The sequence below is a fragment of the Catharus ustulatus genome, chromosome 1 (assembly GCF_009819885.2).
Source record: "Catharus ustulatus isolate bCatUst1 chromosome 1, bCatUst1.pri.v2, whole genome shotgun sequence".
Lineage (NCBI taxonomy): Eukaryota > Metazoa > Chordata > Aves > Passeriformes > Turdidae > Catharus > Catharus ustulatus.
This window is the reverse complement of record NC_046221.1, coordinates 57,551,076-57,578,681: the sequence shown is the minus strand read 5'-3', so window position 1 is coordinate 57,578,681 and position 27,606 is coordinate 57,551,076. Positions and strand designations below refer to the sequence as shown.

At 39.2% G+C, this 27,606-nt stretch overlaps 1 protein-coding gene across 8 annotated transcripts in view; it reads left to right on the top strand.

Annotated features, from left to right (window-relative positions):
- POU6F2 (POU class 6 homeobox 2) overlaps positions 1-27,606 on the top strand; it is a 335,879-nt gene that overhangs the window by 214,129 nt on the left and 94,144 nt on the right. For all 8 annotated transcript variants that reach the window (XM_033078340.1, XM_033078314.1, XM_033078299.1 and 5 more), the window contains exon 5: positions 16,094-16,398. In XM_033078340.1, coding sequence (XP_032934231.1) covers positions 16,094-16,398 — 305 coding nt within the window. The remainder of the gene's footprint in view (positions 1-16,093; positions 16,399-27,606) is intronic.

Below are 27,606 nucleotides of genomic sequence, written 5' to 3'. Positions count from 1 at the left end.
ATTCAAAAGAGGATAACTCCACCTAAACTTATCTTTGACACAAAATGATATTATTTGAGGAAGCATCCTTTGGGTGGTATCCCATTTCAATCCAGCTGAAACTTTACAACATAGGTATAATTTAACTCAAATTAATTTATCTGTTTAATTTTTTAAAAGGGAATTATTTGCTATATTCTTACCTGAATCAGTAACATATAAATCACATTCACAGTAAATTGATGGATAATTTCAGTATTAACGTTATTCCAGTGATGCACCGCTAGTAATTATAACAAAAGTATTTGGTGGAGGGGTTTTCATAAATTATTTGAAAATATTGTATCATGTTATTTTTTAAGGATTCCATATCAGTTGCAGAGATTAACCATGATTCAATTACATCATTGTGTAGGCTTTGGACTTGCTATGATTTCATTACACTTTTGTTCATTCAGAGATTTATACTGCATGTATGTTTTCAAACCATTCTCACTGTAGCAGCAATTTTCCAACTACTCTGTGTGAGAAAGCAATCTTTAAAATTGTCCTTAGTCTGTAGTACTTAAGGGAAGAATTGCATGAAGAAAAACCTCAAAGATGAAGGCCAGGCTTGAAGCACAGTTTCATTAATATTGGATGGCAGGAAGGGACCCAAGTCCTAGATAATGAGGAAGGAGTTGCAATTTTTTTTAAAGCTATCTGGTGACAGGGAAAACAAAAATGACATTCAGCTGATGAATGAGCAAAGTTTGACCTAACCTTTTGACCCTTGACAATCAATCTTACCTGCCACTTCATAAAGAATTATAGTTGTGCCACTCACATTTGACTCTGGATTTTTCCTTCCTTTCCTTCCTTCCTTCCTTCCTTCCTTCCTTCCTTCCTTCCTTCCTTCCTTCCTTCCTTCCTTCCTTCCTTCCTTCCTTCCTTCCTTCCTTCCTTCCGTCCTTCCTGTACCTAGTGCACCCTCCTCCTGCATGCTGTGCAGTGTCCCTGGCACAGAGACATGTGGAACACTGCTGCCTAATGCTCCATTCTGGAATGTCAGTCAAGTTGATCACTGGACTGTGGAAGGCAGAACAGATTGGGTCTGTCTGAGAACACTCAGCAGGCTCCTAATGTCATCTTATGTCCTGTAAAAAAGAAAATAATGAAGTTGTTAAATACTTAAATTGTTAAATTGCTTAATAAGAGTGACAGCACAATAAAGATGATATTTGATCTTATGTAGGCGATATGAAAAAGGCAAGGAGAAACTAGGATTTTTGGACTTGTTACAGTATTTCCTTTTGGTTTGGTTTGGTTTTGACGTGTTTTACTTACAGTTTTATTTCTGTGTACTCTACTAAGAATTTGCATACTTTCCTCATTGGAGAGGACAGGAAGTCTAGACACTGGATGTCTGCTGTGTTATCTCTTAAGGGTGCCAAAGCAAGAGCTGAGCAGCATTAGTGGCACAACTGAAGCAAAGAGAAAGACATAGAACTCGTATAACTTTGTAAGTAAAGGCTACATTTTCCTCATTGTTTCAGAAATGCAAATTCCATTACACTCTCCTCATTTCTCTGTGATACCTGGAGAAGAGTTTGTCTTACTGTCCTTGTCAGCTGTGTTGATTTGTATATTATTATTTGCAACATTTTTGATTTGAAATACTAAAGATAAGGCTACTCAGTATGGACATCTGCAATGGAACCCACCAGCTGCAAGAGGTGACCATTGGAGGTTTTTAACTTTTAAGGGTAAGAGGATGTCTATGGGAAAAGAAGGCATCTGTGAGTGTTTGGTTTTTGGTACTTTTTTTTCCCCAATGCCAGTGATTTCTGTGGAGATACTAGAAGGAAATAATGGTTGATCTTTTTTTTTTTTTCTTTTTCTTTTTTTTTTCTTTTTTAAGTTTGAATACTGTAAAATTTTAAAGGCACATCCTTGGTACATACTTACTGAACACTCAAAGCTTTAGGCAGCTGATGGACAAGCCTTCCCGCTTTCCCTTTTTTTATGGTGTGAACATGCTTTTGCCCTGTCATGTGTGAAGACAAAAGGACTGCCTTGATTTGTCTTGTGCCATTTTAGACTGGGAAGAAAATTATGCAAAATACAGACAGGACAAGTAATAAACCTACCTTTCTCTGGATTTTTCATGATCATGAGTGTCTGTAGCCAGCTGGACTGGACCTTGTTTCATCTGTCTTTGTATATTTTGCTCTTCAAAACTAAGTGTTAAGAAGAGTAGCTGTTGTCTTATATTTTTGATCTCAAATAAGGAGAGTTTTTGCATACATGGCCTATGTAGTCTTCATGTTTGAAGAGTATTTCCAAAACATCTTTGTGCCTGCTCTCTCTTTGGCCTTCTGATGCTTGCTAGGTGTTCTCTTAGGACAAAATGACTGAGTATTTCCTGCACAGGCTTTATACTACGTGAAGGTCTTCCTGTCATGTATAAATGTCATACCTATATGTGAACATCATAAAATGTACTCAGATTTCTTGGTTGATTACTATGATTACTTGTACTATATTCAGAAACCAAGCGAGTCTTAGCATCACTGGTCCCGAGAGCTTTAAAAGCATTTTACAAGAGTTTAGGAAGAGGGAGAGAAGGGACTGTTGCACAAAAGAGGGAGAGGAGTCTCCATTTCCCATTTGTCCTTCTGTAATTTGGGAGACAGTAATCACTGGTGCAAGAAGGAAGGAGGCTCACACAACGGCTCAAAATTCATAAGCATCATAAAAGTCTAGGCACAAAGCAGCACAGTCTTATTAGCAGAGGAAGTGAGGTCAGTAGTCTTCAGCTTCTTAACAAGATGATAGAATTTAGGAAGCATCACAGCAGCAGGATGTGGTTGCCTGCAGACTCTTCATGTAACAAGCCCACCGGGGTCCTATAGTTATCTCCCTTGAATCTGTTTTCCTTTGCTTTCTTTTGTCATCCTCCTGTTTCTCTGGCCTAGCTTCCTGCACTGGAGAAATCACTTTTTTATTTTTGGTGTCTCATTGGTGACATTTTCTTTTGGATTTTTTTATTGTCACTATCATTAGCTAGTTTAGTTTAACTAGTTCCATTGGTGTGTCTCTGATTATAGAGTTGCTCACAGAGGTGTGCAATGAAATCTGAGTACTAATCTTCCAGAAAATCCGTGGCTGGTGTTCATTCTGAGGCATTCTTTCGATCCAGTGTGAGATAAGTGCATAAAATGTGCCTAAACTGAGAGTTCATCTTAAAAGACATCTTGCTTGTTGTAGATCTCAAAAAGTTCTATGAGCTGCTGGGAATAAAAGCATTACCCAGACATTATCAAAAAATAAGAACAAAAAATGGGTGCCTTTAAATCATCTATCTCTCATTAACACCATGGTAGCTGTACAACAATCTTTCCCATGGGGAAATGAAATTTTGTGTGTCTTTGACCCATTTCTTTTTGAGGATTTTAGGATACATTGCTGTGTTTCACTAATTTAGCTTCCTGTGGTGAGGGAAGTGAAGTTTATTATCCCTCTTTTTCTTTTATAGAACAGGAAAATGAGGCAGTGAAATTAACTGCTGTGCTCAAGGTGGTGCAGGTCTCGTAGGTTCAGAAATAGGAAGTGGATTCCCAGATGCTGATTTTCATGTGCAAGACAGTCAGTCCTAAGTCCCCGTTTCTTATTTGACTTGTTCTATCGTACAGAATGTTTTCAATTTTTTTTCCTAATTAAGAAAACTGTGCTTTATATTGTGGAAACACAACATCCAGATGGGAATAGTATGTGTCAGTACAGCATATTTAATTATTTATAACTGCTTTCTTTGTTTGATGGTTTGATTGTTATTTATTTTATTTTTCTACCCAAAAGGTTTGATCACTTAAGCAACCTGGAATCAAACATTTGACAGTGTTTACAAATTATGAAAATAGTTTCTGATTAAGGTGTTCTGTGGGAAAATTAAAGTTGCAGATCAGGATGTACGCCAACGGCATTCTTCTGAATTTCAGCAGGAGAGAGCTGCTCTGTGGCATGTGCTCTATATTCCTACCTGTGCTGGCACAGGATGCAGGTGGTGCCTCGCACATTTTCCCTGTGGTTTTTCAGGGCAATTGGCAGGGAGAGCACTGAGTCCTCTCAGTCAAGTGAGATGCAGATCTGCAAGACACCCATTAGACACTACACAATAAAAAGGCCACTCCCAGTTGCAGCTGAAAAAACTGACAGAATCACGCAGATATCTAAAGCTTATCTGTTTTGGAGATATATTGAGATCAAGTCTGAAAATTCTTGGGACATCAGTTAATACTGCTGCATAAAAAAAAATTAAAAAAAAAAAAAAAAAAAAGGAAATTATTTCTGGTTTTGTCTGTACAAGTCTGGAGACCAGTGTTGATTCATAAATATCAGTGGTCTTATGTTCTTGCCTTCCACTCCTGATTTTTCAGTGTAAAACTTTAAAACATAAGATGCTTTCCTGGCATTAGCTTCTTTGTGAGTTGAAAATCCATGTGATCCATAATCCAAATACATAAAATGGTCACCAGTGTATGCTCCAAACATCTTAATGAAATCTTTTTCACTGGATGATTGCTTACAGAACACTAGCCTTCACTTATGGGTCTTTTTAGCTATTTCCTGGTACAGTTCTCAAAAGCTCTAATGACTGAGTAGCTATTGGCAAAAATCCATCCCTATACATTCCTGAAAAAACAAAGGCAGGAATTTACACAACTTTTGATTAGCTTTTTTTCACAGTCACATGTACAATATTATTTTCTGACAACAATATTTAGCCAGATTTGTATTTGCTTCAGTTCCCTGTTCAAGGGTGAGGAATTCTGGAGTACCATCAAAATTCCGTAAGCTATAAAGAAGTAAATGTGTCTACAGCTGGCAGAGAAGAGAAGACAAGCTGTTGGGGCCATATGTGCACAAAGAGAAGGTTCTGCATGAGAAGAACAGTAGTTAGCCACTTGAGATGATGGGCATAGGAATTGCCATAGCCTATAAAAGGCTGGAGGACCTCTGCAGAACTGGTCCTGCCAGGCAAACTTTAGACAAACAGGAGCCCAAAACTGGCCATATTTTTGAAGACTGTGGGAGAGAGGGGAGAAAACGACTAATGTTGTGGTCATGTGATGCTGGACCTGGCTCTGCCTCAAGGATGGAGATGGGAAAACAGTTTGCCCCACGCTCCCTGGCACTTGGATGGAAAATCAGGGGGACCCATATTCATTTTGGCTTCATTGAAAACACACAGTAGAATAAACATTCATAGTTGGCAAACGGAAAAGTTTAAAATCGATGATAGAAGAAACATTCATTTCCAAGCTTCTGAGCAAGCTATTAAAATCAACAGAGTAAAGACAAAATCCCTGGCACTGAAAATGAAATAACAGTCTTTGTATCTTCTTAGTTAAAACTTGGCAAAACAAATCTAAAGCGGTGCTTTCAGATTTCCATGTGCACTAACTGCGCCAACTCTTTTTCTCAGAGTTGCCATGACAGAAAGTTCATCCCACTTGCTCAGTGCTTTTTCCGCTAACTTTTACAATTAGAAGTAAATTTAAGCAAAAAAGCTAGATCTTATATCAGCACTGGCATGCATTTCTTTGTTTTGTACTGTTGAATGGTCCAGGCTTTTCATTAAAAAACACTTCTTTGAAATAAACTCATCTCCATTTAATTTGCATTGGAGTTAGTGCAGTAAATAGAATAATGATGCTTGCCCAGTAATGGTGTAGTATTTCTACCTACACTAGTCAGTGGGCTTTTGCAAGAGGATGAGAAATCCACTAATTTCAAAAACAAGGGAATTTGTGAACAGCAGATTGTCTCCTCTTGTCCTCCACCCCCAAACACCATTATCTATGGCTATACATTAGCAATCAATTTCACATTAGGACCAGTATTTTCATTATCATCAAAATTTTCTTAATTCTCTACAGATTAAAGTAGCTTTTGCATTATTACATGAAAAGGTGAAATACAACATATAAAATTTTAAAAGGAAATTATAGTTGTTGTTTGGAAATTTACACAACCCAGATATATCACTGCCAGTATGTTTTTATAGGATGAATAAAAGATGCCTGTTATGATGCATTCTCTTATGGATTTTCTATATTTTAGAGCATTCTGGAGGATTCTTCTGTAATTCTTAAAAGGATGTCATTAATACCAGGTGTATATAATATGTATAATCGCCTTAATGGATTGGTAATGTTTTGTAGTAGCATTGAGATTTGGTATAGCTAACACAGCTGATGAGACACAAACTCTTATTTATTCTGAATATTAAAGTAGGGCAGCATTGCCTTAAGGAAGGCAAAGACTAGCTTCCTGTTAGTTTTTTCAGAGAATCACAGATTAGCAACTAAATTCAGCTTTTCTTCCATTAGCTGGTCTGAAAATCAAGTATTTTCATTGATCAGGGTAATGAGGTATTAGTTACTGCATCAGAAGGGTGCCAATATTCTGTTCAGACTGAATATGTGTACATAAGTAGTGAATAATTTTTGAGTACATTTTTTTACCAGATGAAAATTCTTCCTTTACATCCTTTGAATTTTGTTCTCCTTCTATAACTGGGGACTCTGGCTCTATGTAAATAAATACACTCTTTAAGTGGAAGTTCTTTTATTAATGTCAGTGTATTCCTTTCAAATTAAAAAAAAATAACCTTGAAGAAGCAACTTAAGAGCCAAAGTAAGATCTAGATAGAGTTTACTCAAAGGACTGCTTGTAACTGATACTTTTCAGTGTACAAAAATATACAAATTATCAAAGAGCACGTGATTTTCTATGTGTTTTTGGAAGCCATGAAGTGTACAGTGCGCTGACTGGGTAGTGCAATGCAGCTGCTTTTCTGGACTCCCCAGTCCTTCTCTTCAGCTGTACATAGGGCTCATCCTAACAGAAGTGTGACTGACTTCACAGCCTGAATGAAGATTGACTATAAAATCTTCCCCCTAAGTCTCCCACCCGAATTCTTTACTGATGAGCAGTAGAATATGTAGCAGTATGTGAATAACCAGTTGTTTATTTTACCATGAGCAGGAAATTAGGTAGATGTGAGCACATAAGCACCCGAAGAGCAGCTAATTCACTGTTGCTGCACAAAGGTGATAGATGCCAAGCACAACCAAACTAGGAGTAGCATCTGAAGCAGTAAGATGTTTGGCTGACGATCTGTAGAGACAGGAAAGTAATCTCATATTCAACTACTTTCATTTTACTGCAAACTAAAACTGAGCAGTCAGTCCATCTGTGCCAAATACCCAGTCAGTCTAGCTGTACCCAAATGCTACAGGCAGATTGCCTCAAACTGACCTTCAATCAGTTTAAATATTACAAAAGGAAAACAGCTACAGATACTATGGTATGTTCTGAAATTCGCATAACTAAATGCAGTGTTCAAATTATGCATAGTTTATAATAAAAATAATGGAAGATTCTTAAAGACAGCAAAAGAGAATTACTGTGAGTCAACAGTAGGCAAACAGCAGGAACCTTGCTGGTGGTACATACATTCAGGAATAGCTTATGGTATGACAGATAACCAAATTAAAGTTCACCTCCTTAGCTCTTCTATAATTTCTAGTGTGGAAGTGGTTGCATAGTCCAGAGAAACACTGATCCCTCCGCTAAACTAAGAATACCTCTATCTTCTGCTCTCATGTAATGTTACAGTACCTAGCACAGCACCTCTTCACCAACCTGTGCTCGAGATTGTTTCTGGACCACAGCTATTAAAGCAATGTCCCTTGTGACCCAGACAAAACTTTTTAGTCCATTTTTATTCTTCTGTGCCTGGTAAAGAATACTACATTCAACATGGTAGTGCATTTGTGTCCCAGCTGGTGAGGAGTGGCATTCAGTCCCTACACAGGGACTGGGACCATTGAAGCCATGTGTTTTGTTTTGCTTTGTGTTCTCCCCCACCTTTTTTACCCTGTTACTGCTATTTTTAATTTTTCATGTCATGGTAAAAGCAGAAGTTCAAGGCTATATTAAGAAAAATGGGACCTATAAACAAGGTTGAAGCTCAAGTCACGTTCCAGCAGAGAATTTGTGTGAAACAAGGTAGAACTGCCTTTTTTACACCTGGTTCTTGTACTCGCTGTTGTAGTTTTATTGATTGTAAAGAGAAGTGGGCTGTGGTGCCTTTTTTCCCCCCTTTCTCCTTATAGTGTATCCTTATAGTGTATATGTTGCTGTTTTCTGAGTCATTCCATGGCCTCTTCTCACTGCTGTTCAGCTAACTTCTTTGGGTGGAATTCATACACAAAAAATAGAATTTACAGGTGCTTGACTCTTAGAGTTCTTAATAGGAAACAGAGTTTCAAGTTTTTTTCCTTCAGAAAAGCCTGGAAGAGAAAATTGATGGAAACATGGCTACAATGAGCATCTGAGACATGAAAGCAAACACTCATAACAAGTCACCTGCTGGACACTGTGGCCTGTATTGCTTCCCTAGGTTGAGGCAGGGGGAATGTGACATTATCCTGTGCCATTCCCAGGACACTTTCACAAACTCAGCATACAGACCAACCATTTAAACCACAAACATTTTGATCTACTCTTTGCATTAGTTTAAAAACCCCATGCAAACACACAAATGTACAAAATAGCTGTTACTTTTCACTTACAGTAATTTCACTTTTAGTTAAGGAAACATCATGCACTTCAAAGATTCTTTGGAGACATTTCTTGAAATTCCTGATCTTCAAGGAATCATTGCTGAAACTACAACTGGAAAAATATTTCTTTGTCCAAAGGGCCATTTACCATAAACAATTATAGAAGATGCAACTTCAGATCTATTATCTGAAAGAATGGAAAATCACTCTGAAGCCACCAAGCAGTTCAACAAGCTTCTCTTGACGAGACCCAAGGCCTCATAAAGGCACACTCTCAGGAGAAATGGCAGGATACCTGGTGAACTGGGGACCTGTGACTCTCTGAACTGTAGGACAGGATTCTGCACAACCTCTACCAAGGCTTCTGGGGCTCTAGGTTGTTGCACTGCTTTTTCTACAAGTATTGCCGTTCTGAGTGTGTCAAACACAGTCTGCGTAAGTGCCACTGAAATTATGTTTTCCATCAATGTTAGAGAATCTGAAAGAGTAAAGGAGAGCAAAAATAGACTGCAGTTTTTCTCATTAAAGGTTGTATGTGCAAAGAACGCCCAGATTCTGTCTTACATCAATTATAAATCATGGTCCTTGTTCTCTGAGTCAGCAGACTGTTGTTTCAAAGTTAATTTTTTGTGTCATTCATCCATTCCTTGTCACATCCTTTCGGCTGTGAAATCTTACATTGGGTTCTGATGGCCTTTAAATGATAATCTTTTCACTGTCAATTAGTTTCTTGCTAAGGAGTTCTGAAGAATTTTTCCCACAAATTTGGGGGTTATCTTAAATTCTGGTCCACAAGAACATCATTGTGGGCTCAGCATGGTCTGGAAATCCACTCTGTAGGAATACTATGCCACTCAAATTGATACTCTGTTCTGTTCTTAGATAATCTAGGACTGTTTTTGCACTCTGTAATTAGAAAATTGCATTCATCTGACATAAGGACTTAATCACAAGGTCCTACCCCCAGTCTATGAGTCATGTTTTCACAAAAAAAAAAAGCTGGTAAAATTTAGGAATTTACCATATCTAGGTTACTTGTTCGACACAAAGACTTTGGCATTCAAACACTTATGGTGTTGTCATACTATGTTTAATTGTCTGTCTTTGAATGAGAATCCCAAGACAAACCATCCTGATTGATCCCTTGTGTCTTGATGATACCCTGACTCCTGTTAATGTTTCAACCATTTGTACAATATGAGACCTAAGGTCCCATTTGAACTGAGAAAGCAAACGGCTTATCAAAGTCTAGTTTCTCCAGCTTGTTCTTGCCTTTGGGCATTTTAAATAGGTTAATGCAATTTTTACAGTATGCTCAGGGAACTTTACTCACAGAGTGTTGTTGTAAACTAGAGGAAAATAGCCCCTAGATAATCTTAAAATGGGAATTATTCTAAACATACTTGCCCTGATACTTAGTCAAGCTCTCCACCTTAGAACTTATTCTTCTTCTTTTTTTTTTTTCCTTAAGATTTTAGTGGATTATTGTAAATTTTTAAAGTTTGGTAAGGAAAAAAATATCAGATTTATTTAAGACAGTGGGTCATTTTTCAGGGAAGCTCCAGTATTCATCAAAATGTAGAGACACCACAGGCGCCATATAAATTATGATAGTTTTCTTCTTAATACTTCCTTTTTATTGCCTACATTCTTTAAAGTGAATTTAGTGCTTATGAACAATGCTGGATATGACAACACTAGAAAGTGAAGTCCTCTGTTTATCTGCAGAATTGGTGCAGAGGACTATTGGCAATACAAGTTTCTCCCCATAACCCCATTCTGTGTTTTGCAGCTGTAACCTTGAGGGATCACCTTTAGGAACAAGGTGTACTTTTTCCATTCTTAGCCTCTCTGCTAAAAGTGCAAATAAAGATGTCAACTGATGCCATTCAAGACCATAGTCTTTCTGATCTTCCTCATTAGTTGTTGTGAAACAATCAATTTATTACCCTGACTGTGTGGCAAACTTCTTCCAAGGCAGCCAGGCTCTCTGTGGATATCCATGTGTGAAAATGACTTCTATACATTTCATACATCTTCTGTATGGTAGAAAACATGCAAAAGCACCATTAAAGTGCAATGACTTTTGTTCCCTATATTGACCTAGGCTGAATTTGAACCAGTGATTTAGAAATAATATGCTCTGTATTCCATTACTAATCTCTTCAACCACAAGTCCAACCCTTCAGGGATTTTTTTTTTCACAAAGAGGATGCTAACATATTTAAAAGAAGTCACATTTTGCTCTTGAAAAGAAAATCTGAGCATATGGAAAAACATGGGTATTGGCTAACCTACCGCTCATTACCCAGGAGGGAGAGAATGTAAATGCAGACTCGCGTTAGATTGTTCAGTATGTGTATTCAATCTTCAGAAATCTGTTTCAAAGAAACATAGGCATAAACCTCATTAGAAGAGAAACAACAGGGTGGAAAAAAAAGCGAGCCATGTCAGTTCAAACGCAAGCCCAGATGCTTAAGTTAGTTACACTTTTCAGTTTAAGGCAATGCAAATCCATTCTCCATTACTGGGGAAGTCGAAAAAGGCATTAAGCCCTCGAAATGGCAGGAGTCAAGTTCTGTGCTCAGTCAAATAAGAAAAGGTTTAATGTATGATTTGCTTCTTTTTAGTCCATTGTACATTGTATCAAGGCACTGAAGAACAACTATGCAATTACGTAAATAGGAGGAGAGAAGCTGGAGTAGTACAATTGTTTGTAAGCTAAAATTGTTTCTTATTCCTCCTACCCCTCCTTCCTCTTTACACAGAAACAAACACGCACAAAACATTAATAAAATAAATCAGACATTATGTGAAGCTTATCCACAAGAGCAGATTCTAGATACAATCTGAATCCTTGAATATTAATTTGATCTTCTGCCAGGCACTGTATAGGTCTTAAGAATCCGAGTTTATATTGTGAAGGAAAGGTGAAAAGGAGTCCTAATTTTAAATTGTTTTTATTATATAAACATTTGTGAGCACACTTATGTTCTTTGCTTTTTAGAGAATCATGATTAAACTTTAAAATGTAGGTTTAACCTAAAGTATAACCAGGGATATTCCCCTACTTATGTCACAATAAGTTAGCCAGAGGCAGCAGACAATTGCTACTATTTTCTGTTAATCAGGCTTGGGAAATGAAGACAGAGCCTCTTCAGTTTGCCCACGAAGACAAAGCTTCAGTCAACCCCCTGTCATGAATCAGAATGCTTCTTTCAGCATGGTTGCCTCTGAGGTGAATTTTCCCCATTGTAACACTCTACTTGGCAGAAGGGCATTTTCATTTCAGTTTCCTGTGCAGGTAACCAGCAGAGGAATAGAATATGAAATGACACATTTTGTGTGAATATTGTAAATGCAAGGCAACACTATGCCTAAGGTAACCCCCAAAGTAAGTCAAGGAGGAGTATGTACTTTAGGTCATAACTTTCTCTAATCCACAAAGCAGCTTGAGATCTGTGAGAAGTATTGCAGTAGATAATCTAGGAGAACAGAAAGTTTGCTTTCACTGCCTCTTGACCATTGATTTGCACCACTTAACTCAATGCCTCTTATTGTAATGTAAATGCTTTGATACTATAAGTATAAACTGCTTAAAGTAGGATCATAAACTGTGGGGTGATCTCACAGAAAGTCTGCCACAACACCACACCAAGCAAAAGGTTTCTTGAACCATAGGTTTTTAAACCCTTCACGCCATTGTTTCTTCATAGGTATTAGTTATGTTTACTGTCTTCTTGGATGCCTGGTGTATATTCAACATGTATTTTTTTAGGGAGAGTCGAAATGTCATGCAGCTTTTGTGGATTTTCCTCACAGTTTTTCATAGCTTGCATACATTTTTAGTTGTGTCTCTCTTTTAAAGTGATGTACTTTATGTTGACCTTTTTAACCATAGAAGAACTTTCTGCAATTATTTGCAAGCCTTTTCAATTCTTGAACGCAATTGTGAAAATAGCACTTTTCACTAAACTATGTCAAAGTTTTACCCAGCTGTTAACCAGTAAGTCATAAAAAAGATTCCTGTGAGGTAGGCAGTGCATGTTATCTTTTATACATGCAGACATAGCACTGTTGTACCACCTGAAATTCCATCAGGCTCCAAGCTCTGCAGAAAGTGACAAATGCTAGACAGGTCTACAATTTATAATGGATGAGCTATGCAAGCAACTCTGGGAGTTGGATTGGATTTGACTGCAAACAATAATATGACACAACTCCTGCTGTGGATAGTACACACACTGCGAGAGGCAGAGCGATAGGGCAGCATGAACACCAGACTGCAGGCATGATCCAGAGCCCTAAATGCACCTTCACTGTACACCTATTGTGTGGCTTTCAGAACACCTTTTCTGTTCTAACTGTCCTTCTTGCTGTTCTTTCTGAACATGTTGTTTAGCAACAGCATATTCAACAATCATACCTCTCTAAGCCACTTCAATGCAATTTATAGCTCAGCATGATGATGGGCTTCAGAGAGGCTTTTTAAAGGAATTACATGAAAACACAAGAAGTTGAATATTTGAATAATTTTGTGCAGTTACTGGCAGTAAACTTGGAAACTTTTCCATGAAGCAACTATTCTTCATTAATCAGATTATCTTTCAGGGAATATCTCCTACCCCAGCAAGAATGTTTTTGTTTCCAGTATGAAAGTGAATGGTAGAGATATCGGTATTGAGCGGTATTGAAGCAAAGCCTTTCTAGTGCTAGGTGAGAAGGTTTTGTCTCCCCTGTCCCGTTGTGCATACACAACAGAAAACGGTCCCTCATTTCTCTCCATGAGCCATGTGGATTAGAAGTCGTGGTTCATTCACTTCATTTATATATTGGAGTCTCTGGATGCAGTAAGGGTGGTTTGAAGTCTTGGTTCTGGTTATCAGTGCTTCACCCAGTCTGCTAAGCTATCACAGGTGAAAAAATGGCCTGCACAATAGGAAGAACTGGTCTAGATTTCTTATTATATTTCCACTCACTACCCTGTTGGCTTTAGGGTATTTAAGTAATTCTCATTGGGAAATGGATGGGAGTGTTCACTTACTTCTCCGGGGTGATTTATTTTTTATGAGATACCACATATGTTTTTAATCTGATGGTCACTCCGCTTTGTGTTGAAGCAAAAAACTTCTATCAGTAACTTTCTTGATAGAAATACATTGGTGTTATCAGTCCTCCTTCGTACTATTAGGATTCTTTGTCGAAGTCACATACGCATGGCTGTAGTTCTTGTTAAGGCATATTTCTAGTTTGATTCCTGCATCTGCTGAAGGAAAACTTAGATCAGTTATGAACTGGGAATGGAGACCCAACAGCTCTTCCTATCAAGTCTTATACTTTTCCTTCTTAAAGCCTTTTCTGGCTTACTCTTTCTGCCCCATCTTTCTCCATTTTATTTTCTTTTTTCTTTTTCTTATTCCAGTTTATGGCTCATTGATTTCATAAATTGTACCAAGACCTCCGGTTCAGCCTCAGGGCATAGAAATCTAGAAAGTTGAAATAGGGATGTTGGCATGAAAAGAAAGTGGAGATGACTTGGCTTTATCTGCCAGTCCACAAATAACTTTTTCAACAGAGTTTCTGGCCTTAAAATCTGAGTGCCATTAAAAAAAAAAAAAAACAAACAAATTTAGTTCATTCCCAGTTTACTTTTGCTTCTGTGGACAGAAATTAGAATACAGGGTGATGCTGGCAAAGCAGTATACAGAGTGAAAAAATATCATAATGACCTTGCCAGTTGTTTCTCTTGGGATCTTATAGCTAACTAATACAACCCTTAAGATGTTGATTAGCATGAATATGGCTGGAGACCAAGGTGACTTATTTAGGGCATAATCCCAGAAAGCATGACTCTTCTGTGATGCTCTTGTTGCTTCTGAAACCTGTTCTTTCTTAATGACATCCCTATGAAAACTTCCTGTCTTCCTGAATTTAATGAATGTCCAGTCAGTTTGAAAGCGTCTCTGGGAAATAAAGTTTGCTCCTTTGTGGCAGCAGGTTGATGTGAGCCACGCACTTCCAAACATCATATTTGCTAGCACATGCTAGCAAAACACAACAGACCTTCACTATCTGGAGTAAGTGAGCAGTACAAGTTACAAGAAGGAATTGATAGCTTTTAGATGTGATTTTTCAGAGACACACACATTTTATTAGGTATTTTTTACTCCCTAGGCATTGCACAAGAAATTTCACAGCTGAATGTTTTATTTCCTAATACCTACTGCATAATGACATGACAAAGTTCATTTCAGAGTACAGTAATTTCACGAATACAAGCCGCAGCAATTTGACAAAAATTTTAGTGGAAACCTGGAAGTGCGGCTAATACTTGGGGGAGGCTAATATGTGAATAATTTTCTGACGTTTACAACCCCAGACATGCCAACCAGGGTGCCGAGCCAAGCACCTGCCAGTAAAAGCCAGCATTTCGTGATTGTTACAAAGTGTTACTCTGTTGCCCTGGCTCCCTGCAGGCAGCACGGGGGGCGGGGAGAGAGGCAGGAGAGCTCTCCCCTCCTCTGCCGCAGCCCAGGGGAGAGATGGGGGGGCCCCGCGTCGCCATTGTCACGACTCGGGGAGGAGGAGGGGAGCCCGCGCCGCCATTGCCGCAGCTCGGGGAGGAGGGGGGGGCCTCTACCCCCGCCCTCCACCGCCGTGGCAGGAGCAGGGGGTGCTCTGTGCCCGGCCGGTGCCGCGGCGGGAGCGGGGCGCGCTCTTCGTGCCCAACCGGTGCCGCGGCGGGAGCGGGGCTGGGGCGAGCGAACCTAGAGGCGGCGGCCAGCCCAGAGCGGCACCACTGAGCTGGGCCACCTGGCTCCGTCAGCAGCCCCTAGCAGGCTGAGCCTGCACAGCCTTAGTTGAACCAGTAAACCCCCCACCATGTCACGGTTCTGTTAGTATTTGGCAACTTTGTTGCACAAGGGTCCTCGCTGCAAATGACCTTATATTCAGGTGCGGTTTATTTATGGACAAAGAACGAAATATTTGCCAACACCCAGAGATGCGGCTTATACTCAGTGCGGCTTGTATTAATGAATTTACTGTATCCTTTATTTTATGACTATGGTTTTCTCCTTTATATAACAGCATTGGTTCATGTTATGAGTTCTTGATATACTTACGAGTGCAGTGATAATCTATTCCTCTCTTCTCTAAGCAGATAATATTCCCACTGACTTCACTGGTAAGCTTGTCTGAGCAAAGAATCCTGCTCAGCTCTGAGCCCCATCCTTTGGGCAGACCTCTAGCCCTTTCAAAAGTTTGCTTTCATTGCCCCCAGGGAAGTCTGGCTCTTTACCATAGAATAATATAAGCAGAACCACAGGCTGTTATTGATGGTACCAATTTCCTCCCACATCCTGAAGTCTAGGGCCAGCTGTCCTCAGTAAGCAGAATGCCCCTCAGAGTAACAGAACCAGAATTTTATCCAGAATACTTTTAACAGAGTAGGTATTACTGAAACTTGTATAACTCCCTTTCCTCTCTTCAATTCACAGCTACCTCATCCCTGAACTCCCAGCTTCAACAGCTTCAGCATCTTCAGCAGCTCCAGCACCAACAGCAGCAGCAGCAGCAAAGCCAGCAGCAGCAGCAAGCTCAGCAGGCACAGATTCCACAGCCAACTCAGCAGACCCAGCAATCACAGCCACAGCCATCAGCACCACCACAGCAGAGCCAAACACAGTCCCAGAGCCAGAGCCAACCACCTCCAGCCTCACAGTCCTCCAGCTCCCCTCAGAAACCCAGCCAGTCACCAGGGCATGGCCTTCCATCTCCTCTTACTTCGCCAAATCCATTACAGGTAGGATGCTACATAGAAATCTCTAAAGGTTTAAAACCAGCATGTGAATTCTCTATCACTGCAAGTGGAAACCAAGTGAAGGTTAAGCCTTCTGATCCTACAGGCTGAAAAATTCCACATTGTATTATTCAATCCTTATGGACCTTCAGCTTAGAACCGCAAAAGGATGATAAACCAGAAAAGCTTACCTAATGATGGTTCTAGGATGCTGTTTCCTGAAGAGTAAATGTCTTTTGCTTTTAAAGTTCATATTGTAAAACCCATAGAAAACTCTCTAATTTTTTTTCACAGATTCATCATGTGACATTCACAAAAGGCATTTGCCCAGCAGTCACCCTTTATGATAACTTAAGAGGACAACAATATTAACTGTTCAGTAGGAGATGATCCTGACTGTCAGCTTCTGCTGACATGTGCAAGGGGTGGATGTCTTACCGCTCCTTTTGAAATCACAGTCCTAATAATCAAATACTTCTACTAAGGTTCTTAGTGTAGATTCCAAAGCTAAGGATAACAGTTAATGCCATTCATTATGTTCGCTCCAATGACATGGTTATTTTTTAATAGACCAACTGCTGCCACATCCTTACTGATGCTCTGTCCATCCTAGAAGTCCTGGGCAGAATTAGGAGAGCTCTGGTCCAGTGGTCCTATATTCTTAGAGTCGGGTGTTCTTGTACTATGTGTCATGCTACATTCTCATTGTGCAAGAATAGCTTTGCCTGTACCCATAAGTAGTGGGATTCTGAACACCAGGGGAGTCTGTGACATGAGTGGGGTCTTATTCACTAGGCAGTGAAACTGCACTTAGAAACGAGAAAAGTCTCTATCAACTTTAATCTTTAAATTTTGAGACACCACTTAAAATGTTTTATCCACACTGATGGATTTGGATCCATTTCCTGCAGAAATAAAACTGCATTAGCTTAATAATTAAACAATCCTTTTTTAGACAATTAAGGGAATTGGTTTACAAAAAGCTTTTCTTGCATGTGGCCAATTAAACCTGGATTAATCTGAGCTTCAACTAAATTGCATCAAATCTGATTTTTTAAAATGGTTCAGATAATAGACTTATAAGTCTGCAAGAGATGTATCCTTGCTTGCTGAAATTTTCTTAGAGAATAATGTTTCCAGAGCTTCTTCTCTGTATTGTCTTAAGGACTACATATGCATCACTTAATACCCAATCTATCATGCTAGTGAGTGCTTTGGGGCTTTTTTTTTTGTATGCAGGTTATTGACATACAGAGACATGGATATTTTCAGGGGAGCTTCTGTTAAATTTTATTATCTTGGTACAACTGTAATGTATGCACACACTGCATACATGATATTTTGCTAAAACTGCCTGCTAAATATTGTGTTTCAAAAGTCATTAAGTTCTACAAACAAAGCAAATGCAGACATAAATTAGAGTTGTAGTAGGAAAGAAGTGGGATTATCTCAGACAACATATCTCAAGAGGTTGTGCGAACTCTGAATCGGAGGTCTTAACTCTTATATAGCCTTTGGTCCCAGTGTAAATCTCAGATGAATGTATTTCCAGTCTCATCTGTGATCTAGGTATTTTCTACTGTTGGCTTCCCTGTGTCACCTCTCATTTTCAGAAGTACAATAAAAGTACAGTAATTTCACTATTATAAGCCGCATGTCTGGGTGTCGGCAACTTTTCGTTCTTTGTTCATATATAAACCGCACCGGATTATAAGCCGCACTTTCGTTCGCAGTGAGGACCCGTGTGCAACTTTCACAAAGTTGCCAATCAGTAACAGAATCGTGGGATCATGGGGTTTACTGGCTCAGCTCAGGGCCATGAGGGCTCGGCTTGCCACTGTCCCGCTGTCGGGGCTGGGCAGGCTCCGGCTCGGCTTGGGGCTGCTGCAGGCTCGCACTTCTGGGTTGGCACATTTCTGAACTTCATCCATATATTGGCCGCACCTGATTATAAGCCACACTTCCAGGTTCGGGACAAAATTTTAGTCAAAATGAGGTGGCTTATAATTGTGAAATTACTGTAAGTAAAACTTTCCTGGTAGATGCCAATACTTCTACAGATACCTTGGCATATCTCACTCTTTAGCATGCTTATGCTCAGAAGTACCTATCTGAGGGCAGTCTGGATGTGGCAGACTCAAGAGAAGTGAAACGAGGGAGCCAAATACTCTGAAGTGTTTTTAGTTCAAATGCTGTCCCTTGAAGGTTTTAGGAATTGGAATTAAACTTCATTAAATATACCAGTGTGAGATGTCTAGCATTTCCCCTGGGCTGAGCTCAGCCGGTGCTGCCAAGCCACTTGCTTGACTGGGATGCTTTCAGAACAGTAGTGAAGGAATTAGAAGTCATTAGATGTTAATTCTGACTCAGCATTAAAAACTTGCCAATAAATTGTGGGATAAGTAGTTTTAATGATCTTTCCTCTCTGATCCTCACCATTTAAAAAACCATGAAATCCAAAAGTTTGTTAACAGATATAAATACGCTGTGTACTGACAATCAGAAGAGAAGCCGAAATTGAGCTTCAGCCCTCACCTTAAGCAATGCATGTAGAGCCATTTCTTTGGCAATCTAGCCATCTCTACAGCATTTCTGGAGCAAGAGTAATCCTGCTAAGGCTTCCCTAGAAGTAGGTAAAAACTTGAAGCATGCTCTGTAATATTACCAGAAATTCAGAGATAATTTTATATGCAAACAAGTGACACTCAGAAATATTTCCAGAGGAACTGATGTTATACAGTAATTTCATGATTATAAACCGCACCATTTTGACTAAAATTTTGGTCCGAACCCAAAGTGCGGCTTATAATCAGGTGCGGCTTATATATGGACAAAGAACGAAAAGTTGCTGTTTTAGTTTGGAGGGCAGATGTCTGCTGAGAAAGGCAGGAACTTCTCTTTGAAATGGAGAATGCAAACCCCCTCCCTCCAAATTCTTATAATTTTGAAATCAAGGGGATTTCAGGCAAAAATATGGGAGTTAGGAATAACAGTTCTTTACTAGGGAAATTAAAATAGAAATACAGTACTACAAAGAAACAAACTCCAAACCCTGACAAAGTCAGAGTACAACCTGACACGCAGTCAGGCAGGGTTTTGGCAGTAGTCCCATTAAATGGTGGTTGCATCCTCCTGCAGTGACAGCTATGATTCAGTTGGAGCAGTACTCCTGTAGAAGGTGCAGTTTCCCTCCGTAGGTCCAAGGGTGATGTGGAGAAATCCAGTTTTCCTCTGGAGTCCAGTGGAGAAAGGGGCTATCTTAGTGTCCCAAAACCTCTGTTTTTATTTTGGTAAGAAATATTGGGCTCTTCCCCCTGGCTGGAGCAACTTCCAACGGGATGAAGTAATTTTATCAGTCACACAGTGGGACTCAATGGGCCATTAGCAGAAAATGACTCACTGGGGGAAGGATGGGTTGTGAAAAGATAAAGAACAATGCCCCAGCTGGTTTCTATGGATGGTCCATTAGCAGAATATCTCCCGCGGAAATAAGGATCACTGCCCCCACCCTCAACAGATGGTGATAGAATAGATACCTTTTATCACCCTCTGTATTGTAATGTGCGGCTTATAATCAGGTGCGGCTTATATATGGACAAAGAATGAAAAGTTGCTGGCACCCAGAAGTGTGGCTTATACTCAGTGCAGCTTATAATCGTGAAATTACTGTAATTTTTATATGGTTGGTTGGGTACTTTTCTAAATCAGAACAGTGGTAACATCTCCTCCCTGAAATTTGTCTTTCCATTCTAAATCCTGCTGTGAAAGGCTGCTTTACCCTTGTACATCCATCTTGAGGATTGGATCTGAAATTATTTTCTTTCACACAGGCAGCTAAAAAAAAACAAACAAAAGGACAGAGCACATGTTTGGCAGCAGTTCCTTATAATAGCTGCTTAGAATGTGGATTTTTAAAATGTTCAATGCTTCAGCTTGAAAATCAACCTAAAACAAAAGGCAGAGGTATTATGTCCTCTAGGGTAATGTTCTTTATGAACTAGAGTCAAATGGATTTTATTTGAAGAATATTAAGGGAATAAAGAACAACCAAGTTAAAGTTTGACAGCTAAAATTTCATTTCTGAATTCTTGAATTTTTTCATGCGGGCTTTATCCTCTTCCATTATTCAGGATCTGTCTGAAAGATATTAGTTTAAAAAAATGCAACCTCAAAAAATTGTCACTGGAAGTCAGTAATTCAGGAGGATGATTGTGTTTGTTTCAAAAAACTGAAGGATAACAGCAATTACATCTCAAAATGTACAGATGCTATCATGTCCTTCAGAAGGCAAATTAAATGAAAGTGACTTGCTTAGGTATACCCGGGTGAGGTACTTTGCTAGCTGATCAGAAATTAATAATGCCAGTGCAGTGTACACCAGCTAAAAGTCTCAGAATTATTCTTGTCAGATTATTCTGTGATATTCGGCTCTAATTTTATCACTGTTCTTTATATGATTCAGTGGGCTGAATTGTAGTTACAAAACTACTTTTTATGGGCTCTTTTAATGATTATGTAGAAAGATGTAAAACCTCCCTTTAGGTTCCAGGACATGATTTTTTTTAACCTTAATGAAGAGGCTCCAGATTTACACTGGTAAAAGCCAAACACTGCAGAGGCAGGGTCATTGTTGATTTGCAAGAGAAAGCAAGCAGAGAAGAATTTTTAAAAGCTGAGTTCTCTTTCAGGAAGTGGTGGGTCAGGAAGATGATGGAAGACTTTGATCCCTTCCTCCTAAAATGGTGAAATTCCTCATGAAGATAATCATAGTTTGATGTGTATTTTCATTGTATCAATTGATTGATGAGCATAGGACTAAGTAGGTAATTATTCTGCTTGACTACCAGAATAAGACACTTTCTACCAGCGAAATACATTTAGCTGGCTCCAAAAAAAGGTTAGCTTCTGGTGCTGACACTCACTGTATATTTTAGAGATATGGACAAGATGAATGTACACATAGCCAGAACTGCAAAGGGAGAGCTACACTATAGGAATAGAGGAATTCTCAATGATTTCTACTGTTCTGTTTGTGTGTGAAGAGGAACAGACAAACAGGAAATTCCCCAGAGATTTTCTTACTGTAAAATTATTCTGACCGTTTTCAGAACTCTTTCCTGAAGAGTCTCTTTTGTCACAGAAGTCTGCCTACAATAACTGCAGCTGATGGAAGATGATGAGTGAGAAAAAAACAACAATAAAAATAGGGAAGAAGGGAAGTGAGGAGATGACAACAGCACAAAAATCTTCTAAGTAATAGCAAACTTTAGGATGCCAAAACTAGAACTTCCTTCAGATTAAATTTTCATACTAATCTTAAATAATGTATTTGGAAACTCAATACTTTTATAACAAAGGAACAAAGAAAAACAGAAAGGCTGAAATACTCAGCTGCAAATGAGGGAGAATATATACACTGATGTCTGAGCCTCCAATAGTCACACAAAACAAACTGCCCCTTCCCTTCCCACCCAGCCTCATTGGCTGGTTAGCTTCTCATGAAGGAAAAATCAGTTTTAAAGAAATCTCAATGTTTCCTGAGATTTTGACATATTTACATATCTTTTAGATACAGAAGTCACAACCAAGTCTCTGTCAGCTTGATGAATGCCAGTTTTTTGAGGATTATGCTCATGGTCTGTCTTTATGATCGTGTTCACATCCAAGACTTGTTATATTTTTCTCAAGCTAATTGAATCCTGACATTAAGAAAATTTGATTGAGATAATGATACCAGTAATCCCACTGAGTTTGGTGGGTTGCTCTGTTTTACTAAAATAATCTGACCTCTTCTGCATAATATGCTGTGCAATGTATGACGAATTGAATTTGTTCCCAAGTTGCTTAGTAATCAATTTGATGAAGAAATATTTTATAAATGGTGAGTAAATGCAGTGCTTTGGATCTATTGTTCAAAATCTCCTAATTTTTTATATCAATAGGGAGTGAGATTACCCACATCACAAGGCAATAGGTGATATAGACAAGTATGGAAGACATTTATTCGAGAAGGTTCATGCCCATCACCCAGTGAGAGTGAACCAGTTGAAACGCTGATCTTGGGTGGATGTCCGGGACATACTGGCAAGACCTAGGTCTCAGCTCTGAACGAATGGCATGGAAAGTCCCCTGCAGTCAGCTAAATTGAGTTAAGCTTGGTGATCTTTTGAGAATATTTTGCTTGTTTCATCCTGCTGTTCATTTCAAACTGAAAGATTTGAACACCTTGTTCTACTGACAGTTTTGGATTTCTGTGTATTCCTGCAGTATTGTAATGATTTTTTGTGGGTTGATAAATGTGAATTCATGTGCAGAACAAGCAAGTACTTGTGTAAAAATTTCCACTAGCGAGGAAGTAATGGTACTCATGTACCACACATGCACACTCATGGTTATTACCCACTGCAATGCAATGTTGTGATTCAGGCATTGTCCTTTTGATTTTGTGCTCTTCTTTTTGCCACTGCAGTAGTTCTGTGAACCACAGACATTACTGTTCACAAACTTGAACTTTGCTTGAGAAATTGTTGGGTTTGAGTTTCAGTGCCACCAGGGCCTCCTTTCCTCTTTTTTTCTTATCTCTTCTAGCACTTCCATGCTCATACTCATCCTCTCTGTGTCTTCCACCAGCTGGGCTGCTCTGATATGACAACACAGCAGTTTATTCTGGTTGGACACTCAGGAGCCTCTGCACTGTGCTGTACCCTGGCCCTGGTGCACAGTGCAGAGACATGCCAGCTGGTTTCGTGCTATGGCTAGCTTGTTTGAGGGCTGCTAGTGTTCATGTCTCCCTGGAGATTCATGAGTGTCATTTCCACAGAAAAGCTGGTTTCAGTTGTGTGTAAGACTTGTGTCAATCCACAGAGTGAGCAGAATTCCAGATCTTCTTAACAATCTTCCTTCTCCCAGTAGTTCACTGCGTTTTGGGGTCTTTAAGGCATTGGGACTTCCCCCTGTAAAGCTGTTTAATACTGCATTTAAACAGAGCAGAGATGTTTAAATCTCAAATAGATTTTATAAACACATCTTCTCATTTCCTAAGGAAACCTTCTCTCAGGTGGAGCACTGGCTGTCTGGTCCATCCAAATGTACTCTGCAGCTGTTGCTATTTCAGAAGCACAAGGAGGACTGGTGTCTGACTCACATTTAAACCAAAGGAAATTAATCTTTGAGCAAAACAACTGGCATTATTAGCACCCAAGGGGCAGATACTGAGGCTAATAATGGAAACCATTTGCTAGAGAATTCTCTGAAGGAGAGGAGAGTGGAGATGTTTGCCCAGTAAACAGCTTGCTCTGTTTTCTGAAATAGGAGCATTTAATAAACTCCCCATAGCAACTGAAGTATTTAATAAATGGGAAAATAAATAAATAACATCGTCCGAGAACAAATTTGGGAAAGTATACATATCCCATAAGGTCTTCTATTTCCAAAGCCTCTCTAGGTAGACAGTAGGACCCTTGAGGTTCTTAAGGTCAGAAAAACTTGTCACAGCCCCTCAGATACTCTTATAAATCAAGTTGATCTGTTCTGTTAGCATTCATTTTTCTTAATGTATTTTTTCACTCATATTTCCAAAATTTTTTAAAGAAAGTAGAGAATATTCTAAAGCATTACTTTATTTCCCCCTATTTTTCATATCCCTCATCTCTTCGTACTTAAAAAAACAATGCAAGTCATCACACTTTTCTAGTTTTGTGGAAAAACAATCTTCCTACTTGGAAGCAAGTGAACTGAGTGAACATTGAGAAACCAGTGGGCTTGGGTCTTATTGAATCTGAGAAGCAATATTTTCTAAGTGGTATAGCCCTGATGCTATATCAGTAAGGCTCATTGTGCAAAAAAGCAGCTAAAAAAGGTTGGTCAGCTCCTAGATACTGCTAGGGAGGGAAAAAAAAATAAATAAATAAAAAAAAGCCGTTCTAGACTGTGTTTTAAATTTAAAAATTAAGCCTCTTTTTGGCATTATTGCTGAGATCTATCCAAGTGTCCACTTCTGGATACTGTTGGTGGTTTTAGCAGATGCAGGTATTTAAGAACACTAATACTTTCTCCTTTTTATTGGTCGCCAGAATGTTTTTGAGAGAGTAACTAAGCACAGGCCTGGAGATTATGAAATTTGCTTAAGTGTTAATGGGTTGATTGCTGAGTTACAGTCTGCCGTCTTTACTGGAAATTGATTGACTAGTGCTGCAGGTCTTCACACTTGACGCTCGGATTTGACTCGAAAATTCTGCCAAGTCTTTTACTCTGAAATTTATCTTAATTAGATCTGAAAGACCTGCCACAGCAGAATAGTCACACCGATTAAAATGAAAAACAGGAGAAATTACTGATCAAATTAATCATAATGTCGGGTTACAGCTGTAGGTCTGATGTAATTTGCCACTCCAGTGAGTTACATCGGCCCAGGCAGAGGAAAGAGAGCTGGTTTTACGCTGATCCGTAACACCAGGCAGCTTCAGGCAGCCCATCAGAATGCTTGTTCCTTTCATTCTCTTGGCTTATTCTGACCTTAGAGGTGCAACTAGAAACAATTTAGGCAAAAGAAAAAATATCCTTTTATCAAAGGGGTTAGACTGGAAACATCAGCTTTCCAAATCCTTCTTGTTTCATTTTTTGCTCTTCTCCACCCAACCTTCTACTTTTATTTGAAGTAATTAACAATTATGTGAAAACTGGAAAACTAGTTAAGTCAGAGGTTACCACCTCAAACACAGTCAGAAAATGCATTTTTCTAAGAACTCCTTGTGGGTTAGGACATGAGGAAATTAGGATTATTTAAACAAATGGGCATTTAGCAGTACACGTTCTTCTGTCATGGCTTGACACTGGCCAAACTCCAGGCACCTATGAAAACCACTCACTCACCCTTCCCTGCCACAGCTGGACAGAGAAGAGAAAAAAATTCAACAAAGGGTTCATGAATTGAGATAAGGACCAGGAGAAAACACTGCATGGGCAAAACAGGTTCAGTTTAGAAGTACAAAGTGAATTTGTTACTAGCAAAATAACTAGCAAAGAGGAGGATAAGAACTAAAATAAGCCCTTAAAACCACCTTTTTCCTCCAGCCCCTCCATCTTCCCACTGGCAGCACAGGGAGACAGGGATGAGGGTTTTGGTGAGTTCATCACCCATGGTTTTGTTCTGCTGCTCAGGGAGAGGAGTCGTTCCCCTGCTACACCGTGGTGTCCCTTCTAATGGGAGGCAGTTCTCTGTGAACTTCTCCAGCATGGCTCCAATCTCATGGGCAGCAGTCCTGCCAAAACTGCTGCAATATGAGTCCCTCCCACAGGGAATGGTCCTCCCAAAAATGCTGTGGTATGGGTCTTCATGGGGTGAAGTCCTCCAAGGACAGGCTGCTCCATCCTGGAAGCAGGCACCCCCTCTCTCCATTGGGTCTCCCACTGGATCATAGCCTCCTCCAGCTGTGGGTGGATCTCTGCATACCCCATGGATCCCCACGGGCTGTGGGTGGATCTCTACATCCCCCATGGATCCCAGGGGCTACAGGGCACAGCTGCTTCACCATGGTCATCACCATGGCCTGCAGAGGAATCTCAGCTCTGGCACCTGGAGCACCTACTGCCCCGCCTTCTGCACTGACCTTGGTGTCTCCATGGTTGTTTCCCTCACATGTTCTCACCTCCTCCTTTTCTCTGGCTGGAATTAAAACTGCACCACCACTTTGTTTTGATTTTCTTCTTAAATATTTTATCACAGAGGCGTTACCATCATCTCTAACTGGCCCAGCTTTGGCCAGCAGCATGTCCATCTTCAGAGCCATCAGGGATTGGCTCTGTTGGACATGGTGGAAGCTCCCAGCAGCTTTTCACTGGAGCCACCTCTGTGGTGTAGGAAATAAATAATGAAACTTGATAATTTGTAGATACAATCATCCTAAAATTTATTTTTGTATTTTGTACTTATCATATATTCTACTATGTACCTGCTCTTTTTTTAGTGTACAAATTACCAATTGAATCCATGTTGATAGGTGATGGTTGTGGGTCTTAATGGACCCCAGAATAACATTTTGATCTGGAAGAGATGTCTTTCTATGATTCTCCTAGTATTTGTTCCACCAGCAAGGTTTGAAAGATTTTTAGGACAACTTGTCCTGTAGCACCACTCTATTTTTTACTACTGATCCAGAACAAAGTCAAGAAATAAAGAAGTTTGCCACCAACTGAGAAAGGAAATTAAGTAAAGGAAAGGGAGCAAGAAAGGATAGATAGGCACTATGAGTCTCAGAAAAAAAAAAGTCCTACTACTGAAATACATAGCCTTTTTATTATGCTACTGTAATACTTAGACTATTAATGAATTTTCTAAGCGTTTTTTTCTTTCCAACAATGATGTAATTCTATAAAGTTGATATCTCCCTCACCCAAAATTTTCTTTCAATTTTTGTATTTTAGGCCTCATAAATTGAAATAACTAAATATACCTTTTGTTTAAAATCAGCTTAATATGTTTATAAAAAATTATTATACTGAATTGCCTAAAAAATATTGGCTTAGCAAAAGAAATTGAAAATATTTTAGTTCATGGTGATAATTTGAAATCTGCTAGAATATTTAATAACTTTCAAATGCAAGTTTTTTTGCTGAGATATTTCAATATTCCATTTTTCATCTTCATTTGCATCAGAAATTACATGATAAATTAGGATAATGTTAGATATTTTCTCACAGGACAGGAACTTGACTTATTTCAGATAGCTTAGACATGACTTAATATCCTGTGAGGATTCCAGTTGGAGAACCAAGTTGGGTTATGTTTGTGAAATAGACTGGAAGGCAAAGCTGAGTTTCCAGAAGACAAAAACTGACATACGGAAACAGCACCTCATATATTGCTAAGATTATCCTTTTATTAAAGGAATCATGACGGGGGAGGATCCTAGTCTTTGGGTAAAAGTATTGATGCTACAAAGAAAACCCTAAAATATAAGTCCAGTCACATTCAGAATGGTGATCTTTGCTAGAGATGGCCAATAAATTGGTATCAAAAGATGATTCTAAATGAATTTGATAAAAAGTCATATAAAAATTACTAGTTTTTAATACACTCATGATTATCACCATAGTAATTGTATAAATCTCTTTTCAGCCTTCTAGAGAGCTAAATCCAGCTGAAATGCTGTCTTTCTCTTTTGCTGCTTTTGTCTCAGTTTGGGTATCCCTGTGGACTGGCTCCAGCTGGAA